The 13,697-nt window shown below is 38.1% G+C and overlaps 2 protein-coding genes across 3 annotated transcripts; one reads left to right on the top strand and one right to left on the bottom strand.

Moving 5' to 3' along the window:
- The first annotated feature begins 1,966 nt into the window (after positions 1 to 1,966).
- On the top strand, positions 1,967 to 5,594 carry LOC112202734 (acetylornithine aminotransferase, mitochondrial). 2 transcript variants are annotated; one of them, XM_024343742.2, is made up of 5 exons: positions 2,005 to 2,124; positions 2,641 to 2,761; positions 2,922 to 3,365; positions 3,579 to 4,013; positions 4,921 to 5,594. In XM_024343742.2, the coding sequence occupies exons 3-5, from the start codon at positions 2,946 to 2,948 to the stop codon at positions 5,458 to 5,460; spliced, it is 1,395 nt and encodes a 464-aa protein (XP_024199510.1). In that variant the 5' UTR covers positions 2,005 to 2,124; positions 2,641 to 2,761; positions 2,922 to 2,945; the 3' UTR covers positions 5,461 to 5,594. The 2 variants fall into 2 exon arrangements, with proteins under 2 accessions (XP_024199509.1, XP_024199510.1); XM_024343741.1 differs by lacking the exon at positions 2,641 to 2,761 and having other exon boundaries at positions 1,967 to 2,124.
- A 139-nt stretch (positions 5,595 to 5,733) lies between these two features.
- LOC112202735 (protein unc-45 homolog A) lies at positions 5,734 to 9,148 on the bottom strand. Its single transcript, XM_024343743.2, has 3 exons — positions 8,831 to 9,148; positions 7,379 to 7,567; positions 5,734 to 6,671 (listed from the first exon to the last, which is right to left on the bottom strand). Exons 1-3 carry the CDS (start codon positions 9,011 to 9,013, stop codon positions 6,189 to 6,191), a joined length of 855 nt encoding a protein of 284 aa, XP_024199511.1. The 5' UTR covers positions 9,014 to 9,148; the 3' UTR covers positions 5,734 to 6,188.
- Between the last annotated feature and the right edge of the window lie 4,549 nt (positions 9,149 to 13,697).

A 13,697-nucleotide genomic window follows, 5' to 3' on the forward strand; every position in this document is an offset into this window, starting at 1 on the left:
ACGGTGAAACAAAGTTAAAGAAAGTATGTTGCTAGCCTATTAAGCGTACACAATTTCATGCATAACAAGAATGACAACTAGGCCACAGGATATCTGTTATCCTAGAGAAACTAAGCAAATCCTTGAAATGACAAATTTGTATCTTTGTTATCTGTTAATGGAAGTGGCCATTGTCTGATACAACCAAGATTATGACAGTCTCACAAAACAAACTACGCCAAAGGGGGCTCAACTCAAGCTCAGACTGCAAGAAGATCAGAGTCTTCAAAGATCCTTATGTTCCTTTCCCTCCAAATTACCCAAAATTATAGCCAAAACAAGTTAGCCCTTTTCCCAATTCTCACACATGAGATCTAAAAGAACTTAAGCTAACCTTTTGAGAAGGAGACTATATATTACATTAGCTCGGGTATCAGATCATTTGAGTATCATGTAATCACAGAAATGTTTCACTTGTCTGGTTACCTATAATGTATCATAGTATCAGAGCCTAAAACTAATCAAATTTGAATGCAAAATTCAGGAGCAACCATAAATTTAAGAACTTTGTTGTTTATCATACCATACATCTATTCTCTTTCAACAGTGAAAAACCAACAATGTTATACATTATGCTAACGTATATACATATATACTATCAAATAACCAAATGACAAGATGAATTCCGAAATCAAATATCAAATTTCAATGCATGTAAACTACAACACCGTATATAAAAACCCTCATAGTTTTATGATTCACAAACTGACTCAATATCCACACCACAAAATATTAAAGAACAATAAGTTCATGTTGCTTCTTGGTTCTTAACTACAGAGATAGAGTTCAGCTTAGGAGCACCACTGTGCCTCAACTAAGAAACCTCTTGAATAACCCCACTCTGCCTCTTCAAACCCAAATCTTCATCAGCAACCCTTCTAACATTATCTGTCGCGTTTCGAAACACCATTGTAGCATACGATGCATCCTCATCTTCCTCTCTCGCGTTTCGAACCCTCCAGCACCAAATCGGAACCCAATTTCTCCTGCGTATACTTAATCGACTTCATCTCCTCCAGAGTAGAATCCACATCCATCTATCTCTTCAAATCCAACGCCCTATTCTCCGCCGCCTTCAATTGATCCCCAAACTTCTCCGCTCCCTCTTCCGCTTCGTCTCCTCGGCCTGGCCACAGCGCTTTTCTTCTTTTTGAGTTTTTTCCATCTTCCGAACTTGACAGACCATAGTAAAAAAATAAAAATTGAACTTTTGTCTATTTCTATCGGTTCAAGAATCTCAAATGATCACGAAAATTCTATGATACATTAATGTATTAGTGTATTAAGCATTAAAACTTAGTGTCCATCATCAGATTAGATAACGATTGACTGCACAATTAATTTGAACTTTTGCACGAGTAAATTGGTAATGCTAAGAATTTTGAGCTTGCTAATAACATTGTTGTCGTCAGAGAGCGCAAAGGTAGAAGCTAGATGAGCAGTGTTGGCATTAATGACATCGACTTAAACATTGGGGGCGACTAGCAATGTAAAATCCTAGCTCTCGAACAAATTGTGTGGCATAGTCGTTGGCACTTGTTAGATGTTATTTGTGACATTAACCATCTTCGTTGGCATTTATTTTGCCCTCTGTTTGGCTACTGTTATTGGGCTTTCGTCTGGTTAATCAATTTTAGCTTATCATTTTCATTTCCTACTTGTATGTTTTCACCATTTGGGTGTCTTTGATCCCCCAAAAAAAGAAAAAAAAATCTTAAGATGCTTTTATTTAGAATATAAGGTTTAATGTTGACAAAAGTCACAAATAATCACTCAATTTTGAAAGTGTGGTAACCATAAATATCAAATTGGTCATAATTTAGCTTAACTATTTGTGCTTTTTGCCTTCCAATCATGGCCATAATCGTGTCATGTTCGTGTTAGCTACACGTAAAAGAGGCTTAATTTTGATTGGGACGACGTCGTTTGAGTGATGGAGTAGGGGACGCGGACGCCTTAACCCGCCAAGCAGTCTGAGCCCGCCGTTTGTATCCCTAAACACAAGACGCAGTCTTCTCTCTTGAACTTGCTTTCTTCTCCCCCTCTTCTACTGCAGGCCACAGACTCTCTCAGATCTTCTCTCAGGTACTCTGAATCTACCGTTTATTGCTTCTCATATTCTCTCAACTTCTTGGGTTTATATCAATTACACTCAGATTCTCCTAACTTGTTCTCCAGTTATCACCTTTTGCTATCCCATTCTCCGAAATTTGGGATTTTTATTGTTTTTTTTTTTATCTTCTGAGTCGTTGGGTATTTGATTATTGTCAATAGATTCACCAAAAACTTTTGTGCAGTTGCATTTCATGCCAGTTAGTTTCTGATTTTGAGATGTTGCTTCAACTAGGATTTTGGGATTTTCTCTAGTCTGAAATCATCAATTTCACCTAGCTCTTTGGTTCATATCTTATTTGTTTTGAATTTTTTTCATTTTGCAAGTTGAGTCCAACCCTTCTTGTTTGGTGCATTGCATTAATTGCTGTTGCTTCTCAAGCCTTGGCTCTGAAGTTTCTCATTTTCAAGTGTGTATTTGTAAATGGTGTATCGAAATTGTTTAGGGTTCTGCTAATATACAATTGTTTCAAATAAACAAAAACATAGGTAAAATGTTCCAAATATGAAGCTTGGGAAGTAAAGACGACACATTACATGTGTTGGTACATTTTCGAAAGACAAAAGTGAGAGGCGAGAGGTTGATTGCAGAGTCAAAATTGTCTTGGAGGTTGCAAATCTTAGTCAAATACTCGTTTACACAGCCACATCAGTTCTGCATTGAGCTTTACCAAATACACCGTTTTATGATCACAGCATTTTTTAATAACAAAGTTTACCAACCACTCTGCTGGTTTGATTATTCTCACAAGTGATTTGTTTTACAACAGATTATAAGATCAAACGACGCTGAAATGACTTCCCTTCAAATCTCCCCCAACACAATTTCTCAACCTCTCAATCTCCGCCGTCAATTCAGCTCAAACTTGGACCAAAGGGTCCGACTAATCAATGGCCGGAGACCTGTGATGGCTTGCCTTAGCCTTGACGTGGAAGCACCAGTTACTGCATCAAAATCAGGGTTTTCGAAGAGCAAGGAGGTCATAGAGACAGAGGCGAAGGTTCTGGTGGGGACATACGCAAGAACTCCAGTGGTGTTGGCCAGTGGCAAAGGTTGTAAATTGTACGACATCGAGGGGAGAGAGTATTTGGATTTGAGCTCAGGGATTGCGGTGAATGCACTTGGACATGGTGATGAGGACTGGTTGAAGGCTGTGGTTGAACAGGCCAATACCCTCACTCATGTCAGCAATGTCTACTACTCCATCCCTCAGGTTCGAGCTTTATGTTTTATTGTCGGGAACTATTCTTGTTTGACTCCCAAGAAGATGGGGGTTTATAAAATGAAAGAATTCCCTCTGGAGCCTTTTAAAGTTTATTTCTTCATGTTATCATCACTATTGTCATGATATGAAGGTAGGAGAGGTAATGCATTAGAAGTTCTGTGGTTATGATTTGTTATGGACTTGTGGCATTGCTTGCTGTAGGTGGAACTAGCAGAGCGTTTGGTGGGCTCTTGTTTTGCAGACCGTGTGTTCTTCACTAATTCTGGAACTGAAGCAAATGAAGCAGCCATTAAATTTGCAAGGAAGTTTCAGAGACACAATCATCCTGATGCGAAAGAGCCTGCCACAAACTTCATTTCTTTCACTAACAGCTTCCATGGCAGGACCATGGGTGCGCTTGCCTTGACTAGCAAAGAGTATTACAGGTCTCCATTTGAGCCCGTCATGCCTGGAGTCACATTTGCAGAGTATGGAAATATAGAAGATACCAGAAAATTGATTCAGCCTGGAAAAACTGCTGCGGTTTTTGTTGAACCTATCCAGGGTGAAGGGGGCATATACAGTGCTACCAAGGAGTTTCTGCAATTTCTGCGTACTGCTTGTGATGAGGCTGGGGCTCTTCTGGTGTTCGACGAGGTAATCAGCTATTTGTCCTCAGTTTGTGTCGAATTCATAAGCTAGATGGTGAGTTCTCTAAATTTGTCTAAACCTTTATGTCCACACCAAAATTGTTTTGAGTTGCTTTGGTTTAAGGTGGTAATTGCAATTGGTTCATTTCTATTAATCCCTTTGATAATGGCGATAATGGCCTTAAGCAGCAGCCCATTTAGCCGTGTATTATTTAGGATCTCCTGGGACTATTTTTTCACTAGTGAATATGGTTCTCTTTCCAGTCCTCTATTCCAAACTGCACAAAAAACTTGTTTCTGTTGTATTGGTTCATCTCTGATTTCAATACTTATAGCTAATGGTAGTCTTATTGCCCCTTTTGGTTCTTTTTTTTTTTTTTTTTTTACAAATTTGGAGTGTGACTGAATAAACCATCATTTAGACTTTTCAAGTGCCAAACTTCATTATGTTCATGCTTCTTGATACATAACCGTGTGAAAATTCATGTTTCCAGTTTTTAGTTTTTGGTGTCATGTCTATGTGGACATAAAGTAATATTTGTTTGGTACCTATATAGTTGTTACATTATACCAGCAACAGTTAAATTTGACTTCCTTATCTACTTGCCCACTATAATTTTGTCTTTGTTGTAATACTCTCTACTAGTAAAGATAAAAGAACTATAATAAATGCCTAATTCTTAAAAAGAACGTTTTTGATAAATAAATGTAGGTCTCATAGAGTGTTCAATACTAACTAGGCTTTCAATTTCTTTTAAAAGGGAAACAAGAATTGAGCGACCTAAGCCTAAAAGATTCAAGTTTATTGAGTAATTCTCTCTTACATTGTATGTTTATAAGGTGTTTCAACTAATTTTATTTGTTCTTCCTACCAGACACTTTTTATTTACACTCTTCATTCTTTTGTTCTGTAGGTTCAATGTGGTTTAGGCCGAACTGGGTATCTGTGGGCGCATGAGTCATTTGGTGTGTTCCCAGATATAATGACACTAGCTAAGCCACTAGCTGGAGGCCTACCCATTGGAGCTGCATTGGTGACTGAAAGAGTTGCTTCTGCCATAGCTTTCGGTGACCATGGAAGTACTTTTGCCGGTGCACCTCTCGTGTGCAATGCTGCCTTAGCCGTTCTCAAAAAGATATCAAATCCCAATTTTCTGGACAGTGTCTCTAAGAAAGGTGTCTACTTCAAACATATCTTAAATCAGAAGCTGGGAGGAAACCCTCATGTGAGAGAAATACGCGGTTTTGGGCTTATTATTGGAGTTGAATTGGATGTCCCTGCCTCACCTCTTTTGGATGCATGTAGAAGTGCCGGCCTTCTAGTGTTAACTGCTGGAAAAGGCAATGTTGTGAGGCTAGTGCCTCCATTGATCATAAGTGAGCAGGAGCTTGATCGTGCAGCTGAGATTTTGTACCAATCGTTGCCTGTACTTGACGAAAAAAATTCAAATTAGAAGGAAGAAAATTGTATGTTCCGTTGTAGATGTTGCTTCTAGTTCGTGTACTAGTTTGTCATCAGCATCTAGATTCGAGAATGTTTTTCTACATTTTCAAATATGGACAACTATAACTACTAATGTTACTTGTATTGTTGGTGGTTGCTAAGAAAATAAAAGAATAATATAAACACATTTTCAATTGTTGCCCGAAATAATAAACACAAAATTCATCCATATGTGTCCCTCTGAGAACTAATGTACATGCCCTACACTTAAGACACCAGAAAATGTAATAAAAAATAAATTAAATATTGAAATCTTGTATCATCTGTCTGGTAAACATCCAAATTTCCATGCTTTTCATACAAGCATCACAGACAATGTACAACACATAATTACATCAAAGTAGCAATGATTGCCTGACGCTCATAAGCAATACTCAATCCGTGCTAGTTTGATCTCAATTGAAGACCGAGCTTCCCCTAATTTCTGTGCTGCAGCATGTATAATTCGAAATTGGCAGAGCGTAATATACAACTGCACAGATTCGACGAATCCAACTGAACTGGACAAAATGCAAAATCCTGATTCTTATGACCATACAATTGTCAAGCTCGCTAACATGTCAAAGGTGGATTCTCATAGCTATAAAAATCTCAGCATATGAAACTACCAGATCTTTTCAGCCTTGAACTTACTATGATCATGACTGACTGGTTTGAGTACTGTGTATAATTTTCTCTTCACTTTACCGGCCGAACACCAACAGTTTTTACACGGAACCGATACTGTGGTCGAGACTCTTCCTCATCATCATCATCATCATCTTCGCTAGAGTCATCTTCCACACTGTCCCACCGTCCATAGTCCAGAGAAGAGTGTCCCTTCGGTTTTGGGATTGCTTGCCATCCCTTTTCTTTTTCAGGTGATACTTTGATGTTATCTGGTGTAACTTCAGCCGGGGAAGTAGTCTTAATAGAGTTTTCTTTTGGATCCCTTACTTCTTCAGCAGAGTCCTTGTTCGTTGGTGTCTTGAGTGGGATGACATCAGCAATAGTAGTCCTATTAACCTCAGCAAGCTGATCCCTTCCTTCCCTCAAAGGTACTACATCTTCTTTTCCTATATATTGCTCTTCTCTCTCCCCATATCTATTTGGCTCTGCTTCATCCTCTTCTTCTTCCTCTTCTTCTAGCTCTGCTTCGGACTCGGGTATTGGAGCCAGTGACTTTCCTCAAGCAGAAAAAATAACTTCTTACTCACAGCCAGGAAATTGACATGTGCAAATTATGATTTCAGCACCTGCTGCACTGCTGCTGGTGATGATGATGTTCATAATTGTAAATTTATTGCAATGATGATGTTCACAATTGCAAACATGATGGTGATGATGATGATAATTCTATGTCAAATACAAATGAACAGAAACCTGAAGTTGTTCGAAAAGTGAGGACAAATGATTGCTTTCCGATTTTAGATTCTAAATGCAAACTATTCTATAACTAAGTAGCAAGGTCACCAAACTTATGAATTAATCTCAAATGGCCCCTAATCTTCAATTATTGGAGCATAAGTAATGTGGAAATTCTATGTGGATTAATGAAAATTTGGCAGCAAGAATAAGAGATTACACCACTTGCGTCCTTAAACGGGCTTCAAGTGATGATGTTCACAATTGCAATGATGGTGGTGATGATGATAATTCTATGTCAAATACAAATGAACAGAAACATGAAGTTGTTTGAAAAGTGAGGACAAATGATTGCTTTCCTATTTTAGATTCTAAATGCAAACTATTCTATAACTAAGTAGCAAGGTCACCAAACTTATGAATTAATCTTAAATGGCCCCTAATCTTCAATTATTGGAGCATAAGTAATGTGGAAATTCTATGTGGATTAATGAAAATTTGGCAGAAAGAATAAGAGATTATACCACTTGCGTCCTTAAACGGGCTTCAAGGTTCTGATACACTTCGGATGATGGATTTAACTCTATGAGCCTATTAACATCAAAGAGTGCTGAGCGGTACTCCTTTAGTGTCACCAGGGTCTGAGCCCGCAACATCAATGCTCCAGTGTGATTGTAATCAAGCTCAAGCACTGAGGTACATTCCTCTGCAGCCTAAGATGATCAGAATGAATTCATGTAAGAAATCAATTAACAGAAAAGAACAAACACCAGATAGGACAAAAAATGCCAGAAACAAATTTCTATGGATGAAATTTCATGTATGCGCACATATATGCACAATGTGAAAATAGATAGAAATTAGAGACACAAGACCGAGGTACAAGCTACATTAATACACAGTCAAATCAAAACCTACATCTGGATGCATAATTTTCCCGTGCTCAACAGATCAAGCTGAATTTCAGGCATCACTTAACAGCCAAAAAGAAGAAGTGCTTTGACATACTTCACTTGAATGGATTCCCTGGTCAGTCCACCAAATCCACAAATAATGAAACATATTATAGGTGCTATTGTTTTCCTCTTAAAACTTATAAGGACGTTTTTTCTTACAGGTAAGACTGTAAGACATAAAAGTCCTTCTAAGAACAAAAATTGGGAAAGAAAGAAATAACTATCGTTTGTACGGAAATGGTTTCATCTTCCTCATAACTGAAATTGAGCAACTACCACTACTTTCTCCATCTCAACTCTGACAGTATTTGAACTCATAACTAGCAAATATGGAATTTTAAAATCAAGGTTGTCTTCCATGCAGAAGAAGATAGATATGCTCTAGAACTTAGGACTCGAATTTGATCTAAAATAGTTGAGCTTAAGTATTCTCTCAACATTTGTAATAAGAAAAGGAATTGATGTGTTGGCCATTACATCTTGGTTTCCTGAATAAAAAGACACGGGGAAAAAGGCAATCACACACCTCTGGACAAAGCATACGAATTCAAAGAGATTCTTTAAATTTATGTCTGAAAAGTTTACAGTTTGTGTAGAATTCTATGAGCTGCTGGGTCTCCTTATCGCGATAGAAAGAAACGAATTCCAAATCATATAGAAAACTTAGGAGCTTAAAAGTTGGATCAAATAAGAGTATGAATAATACCTCCAGACATAACAGCTAAACTAACTAATACAACTATATTATCACTCACCCACCATATAAGAACAAAGCCTTTAAACAGTAAAAGAGTACTTACTAAAGAAAGAGCCTTTAGTACAACATAGAGACTAAAACATAATCATCTCAAAGATTCTCAACCATGTGAATAAAGAGCACTAAAATTTTCAATTCATATTCTCTGAAAACAATTTGGAAAATCAAAAATGATCATTACCAAACAAAATTTACATACTTTACCAACTACTGGGTACTGAAATTTTGAAAATAGGAAGAGACAAAAACAAAAAAGGGAGGACCTTTTTGAAATCGTGAAGCTTGAGGAAGCAAGCGGCTCTATTGCTGTGGAGGGCAATCTTCTGGGGTTTGGTCTTGGCCATGGATAGGGCTTCGGTGTAGAATCCCAGGGCCTCCTGGTACCTCCCTTCCCGGTACATGAGGTGGGCCCGCTCGATCTTGTTCGCCGGCGCCGCCGATGCCATCCCGCCAATCTCAGCCGTCCAGCTGTTCAGTCTATCGGAGAGAGACGGAGTTTGGGGTGGAGTAGTGATTGGGAAATGTGATTTACAAAGCTGGAGAGGCGGAGCTGAGACAGCTCCTGAGTTTAAATTTTCTGATTTTATTGAAATTTTATGATCATTTTTTTTTTTTTGTTCTTTTTGTTTTTATTGGTGGGTGCACGTGACTGCCGACATGTTGGTCAACCACATACGAATCAGATGTATAGAATTCTTTTTGAATAATATGTCACAGATATTTCATTGATACTCAAACTAGAATTGTCATTACATACTCTTCTGTTGTTATTTATAGACAAATCAAGATGTTGTGGTGGTGCTACGGCAATACATGGGATAAGTCCGCTCATTATACATTGATCACTCACTTATGTAAAGCAAGTCTATGAATTATGAAACGACGTAGTGAATAGCAAGCTTAGAAACTAAAAGACATAGGGTGCACAAAAGTGCATATAGCTTTGACTATATTATAGGAAATTATTGGAAATAAGCAAGAAAGCTTAACAATTGCAAAGCAACCCAGTCGAGCCCAACACAAGACATCCCCAGCCCCAAAGCCTAATAGAACAACCCAACTCAGGCCCAGTTAGTTTTCTTCTGCACCAAACAGCTGCATGATCAGCAGCTTAGCCACACCTCCGCGACCTCCCCTCCAAAACCTCCGCCACTGCAGCCAATCTAGGATTGAGTCACAAATGTTGGAAACCTAAAGTAGATCCGAACGCAACACTGGGATGAATCAACCTAAACAATCCAAACGTCGGAGAACCACCAAGAGCCAACAAACCACGATGATGGCCGATAAAACCAGAGGCTGCAAAAGACGACATTAGTGCCTCAAGATTTGCACCGAAAACCTACGTTGATCAATCCAGTCAATCATTCGAGCACAACACTCTCAATCAAGCCTCCCCCGAGCACTAGCATCAAAATACCCGTCTGGCAGCAGAGCACAACGTCGGTGAGGCCAGAGGATAGGCTAGACATCGGATGTATAAGGTCTTGCAGATACCAACTTCGATCTTTAGGGTGGCTAGGGTTTCATCACTCTGAGATATTAGTCTATAATTGTAATATGTTTAGAATTTGAGCTGTTATATTAGTCATATGTTGGAAAATTTAATAGGGAAAAATGCACAGATAGTGTTTGAAGACACTGAGGATTGTCAAAATGATACCTGAACTTTCAAACGTATCAACGTGATACTTGGACTTATATTTTCTTATCAACATAGTACCTACGTCAACTTTCCGTCACGGCTCCGTCAGTTTAAGTCACGTGCGATGTATATGAGGCCGCAAATGAGGACAAAATGGACTTTTTACTCACATCAGCCCCAAAACTTGATTAAAACTTCAAATTTTTTTTTTGTTACAACTAAAACTTCAATTCTTGGTGTTCATCTTCTTAAAACCATCAAAAAAGCAAAAACAAAAAAAATCTCAGCAATTGTTCATGTTCAATGAACATTGGTCATCTTCTTGGACTTGACAAACCCATTTTGGAAGAGAAATGGAAGATTCCAAGCCTGCTGTGTTCTCCTCCCACCGCCGCTGGTACACCTCCAAGCCAGTATGAAGATTCTGGCACAATGGCCTCTGCCTCAACACAAAATATGAATTTCAATCACCCAATAAAAACCCAGAAAGAGAAAACCTTTTCAAGTTCATATTTGAAATAGACAAACCCGAGCTCAAACCATTAGTGGCATCTTCCATGTGCGTCTTGGAGAAAGCTCTATTTCTTCAACGTTCTTGAGGCTTTCAATGCTCTCTTCAACATTGCAGCACACACTTGGTAGGCTTGCAACTTCTTCCAAGCTTCTGCGTTTTGAGTGAGAATAGCCTTTTCAAGCTTCTACTCATCTCTCCCTCACTGGTGGCTGATGGACCCAAAATACCAATTCCTCCAACACTTAACCGAAACTCGAAAATGAACACATAATTGTATAGAACTTGAAGAGTAGATTAGACCTCTTACCTCGGCCTTTGCCGACTGAGATCAAATTCGCCGGAAATTGCAGAAAACCCACCAGCAACTCCGAAGCTTCCAAGCTTCGATTCTCTCTCCAAAGTTGACGATCTAAAAAGAAAACACCATATAATCTCAAATTTTAGTCACAGATTCATCATAGTCCTCTCTTCTTCTCCATCTCTCAAACCAAGTCACTCAGTCCATGGCGCTCTCCACCAAACTTCTTCAACGGAGGAGCTCCACCGCAGTCTTCAGCGAGATCCATGTCCTGTTGGCGGACTGTCCAACCTACTCCCAAAGATCCCATTCTCGACGTCACCGAAGCCTTTCTCGCCGATCCCAGTCCCAACGAAGTCAATGTTGGAGTCGTGAGTCCACTCTCTCTTTTCTTGCCTTCTCTCAATTTCCTGATCCCGGACACTCAATTTACTCCGACTAAATTGAAAGATCATCCTTTCTAATCCATCATTTCTACTCTCTGATTTCCTTCCTTCTTTTGCAATTCGCTAACGGCGGAGAATTGAGAGTGAACTCGATTATGGGTAAATTGATGATAAACGAGAGAGAAGAAGAAGAAATTTATTTAATTCTTCCTTTTTCTTTCTTAATTATGAAATTTATTTAAATTAATTATATTATTTAGGGAAAATTTCACAAATGGTCACTCAACTATGACTCATTCGACACTTTAGTCACTGAAGTTTCAAATATATCACTTTGGTCACTCAACTATTACACTGTCAATCACTTAAGTCACTCAAAGAGTATTTTTTATAATTTTTTTTTAATGAAAAAAATTTAACAAATCACTTAAGTCACTTAAAGAGTATTTTTTATAATTTTTTTTAATGAAAAAAAATTAACAAAGTGACTTAAGTCATTAACAATGTAATAGTTGAGTGACCAAAGTGATATATTTGAAACTTCAGTGACCAAAGTGTCGAATGAGTTATAGTTGAGTGACCATTTGTGAAATTCTCCATATTATTTAATTAAATCATGGCTAAGACAAAAAATTAATTTGAGGGCACATTAGTCATTTTGCCCTCATTTTCGGCCTCACATGCATTGCACGTGACTCAAATTGACGGAAAGTTGATGTAGATACTATGGCTATGTTTGGTATGGCTGGGCTTTTCAGAAAAGCTGGTTTCTGCTTATTTCTGAGAATAAGCGGCTGAAAAGCAAAGTAGCTGAGTGTTTGGTAAACTGGCTTTTTATAAGAGCTGTCAGTGGCAAAGTGTTTGGTAAACTCAAACTGGCTTGTGTTTTTTGTTTGTGGAATGACCAAATTGGACATGAGAGATTATTTTGTCTTGATTGTTTGGTAATACAATGTTGTTCAAATGCTCTTGTTATTATTTTTAATCTTTATTATGTCCTTATTAATTTTTGTTAACTTTCAATTTTTATAAATCATGGTGACCATATGATTAATATTAGACAATTTTAAAAATAACTTATACAAATATATTATTAACATTAATAACAATTGGTTTCTGGTTCACATCAAATATCATAACATATTCAAATGTTCACGTTATTACGCGCATTCATCAAACTTTGAGTAATGCTATTTCTTATTGTTTCCATTTCTTGTGCACCATGACCATGATATTCTTTTTCTACATCATCATCCATTTCTATCCCACCACTTGACCCATATCCTTCTCTTTCTTCACTGCAGACAAAATGTCTATCACCAACTCGATGAGGCTATATGATGAGACTATATAAATCTTTTCCTCAGAACCTGTATGAAACAACAAATAGGTAAATTACAAATAGCCTAAGCCAACTCTTTCTCAATCCAAGATAGTGATCCAACCTAATTTGTGCACAAGTTGACATACTAAACCAGAAAAATGCTCAAATTATTGGAAACAAAGATGCACAAAACTAGAGTAAGAAAACGTGATGAATAGGAGCTAGCGCTTCATATGCTACAATACGTACTTCTGCTCAAGTCTGCCTTGCAGCAGACACATAAACACTACAATTAGCTAGCTCCTGATGGTATCATAGATCCAACTTGGCATTAGTATCTGTATCTAAGGCCAATTTGGCAAGTCTAAAGTTTGCAACCTGATCAAAGAATACATACAATCAATGTTCTAAAAAACGGCCTAGGCGGCAAGGAACCGCTTCGATTTTGGCCTAGGCGTTTCCCTTAGGCGCTGGGCTAGGCGGTGGTGCTAGGCGGTGCTAGGCTGGGACTAGGCGGTTCTAGGCGGAGATAAATCTCCTTTCCATGTCCTACGATGATGAAACAATGCATATTGAGTGAGGGTAAGCTTTGCTTTTAATGGTTCCTATAACTTGATTTTTCAAGTGGGGTATAGAAGGATACTCTTCATAGGAAGCTACCTATATGAGTGTGAAATGAGATCGTTTCTTTAAGAATTTTGAAGGCTGAATTCTCTAAAACACTCATGAATATCGGGTGTTGTCCATGACCAGAAGGGCACAACAGTAGAACTAGATGTGTATGAAAATTTATTATGTGAATACTATTGTCTTGGTTTACATAAATGGCTTAACAGTTCAAGACATCATGTTCACTGATTAGCTAGTAAATCCGATAGAATTTCACTAAGGAAGGTTCAAAGCCAAAACCTACCTATCCCGATGCGATATCATTTTAACCGAACTCTCTCATATGTCCACGTG

The sequence above is a fragment of the Rosa chinensis genome, chromosome 5 (assembly GCF_002994745.2).
Source record: "Rosa chinensis cultivar Old Blush chromosome 5, RchiOBHm-V2, whole genome shotgun sequence".
In the NCBI taxonomy this organism is placed as follows: Eukaryota; Viridiplantae; Streptophyta; class Magnoliopsida; order Rosales; family Rosaceae; genus Rosa; species Rosa chinensis.

Bases quoted from the DNA above. Each gene is read 5' to 3' on its own strand.
- LOC112202734 (XM_024343741.1), top strand. From the start codon at position 2,946: ATGACTTCCCTTCAAATCTCCCCCAACACAATTTCTCAACCTCTCAAT. The intron at 3,366-3,578 runs GTTCGAGCTTTA...TGCTTGCTGTAG, and splicing joins TCTACTACTCCATCCCTCAG to GTGGAACTAGCAGAGCGTTT. The intron at 4,014-4,920 runs GTAATCAGCTAT...TTTGTTCTGTAG, and splicing joins CTCTTCTGGTGTTCGACGAG to GTTCAATGTGGTTTAGGCCG.
- LOC112202735 (XM_024343743.2), bottom strand. From the start codon at position 9,013: ATGGCATCGGCGGCGCCGGCGAACAAGATCGAGCGGGCCCACCTCATG. The intron at 7,568-8,830 runs GTCCTCCCTTTT...TGATCATCTTAG, and splicing joins AGCTTCACGATTTCAAAAAG to GCTGCAGAGGAATGTACCTC. The intron at 6,672-7,378 runs GTATAATCTCTT...GCTTGAGGAAAG, and splicing joins CCCGTTTAAGGACGCAAGTG to TCACTGGCTCCAATACCCGA.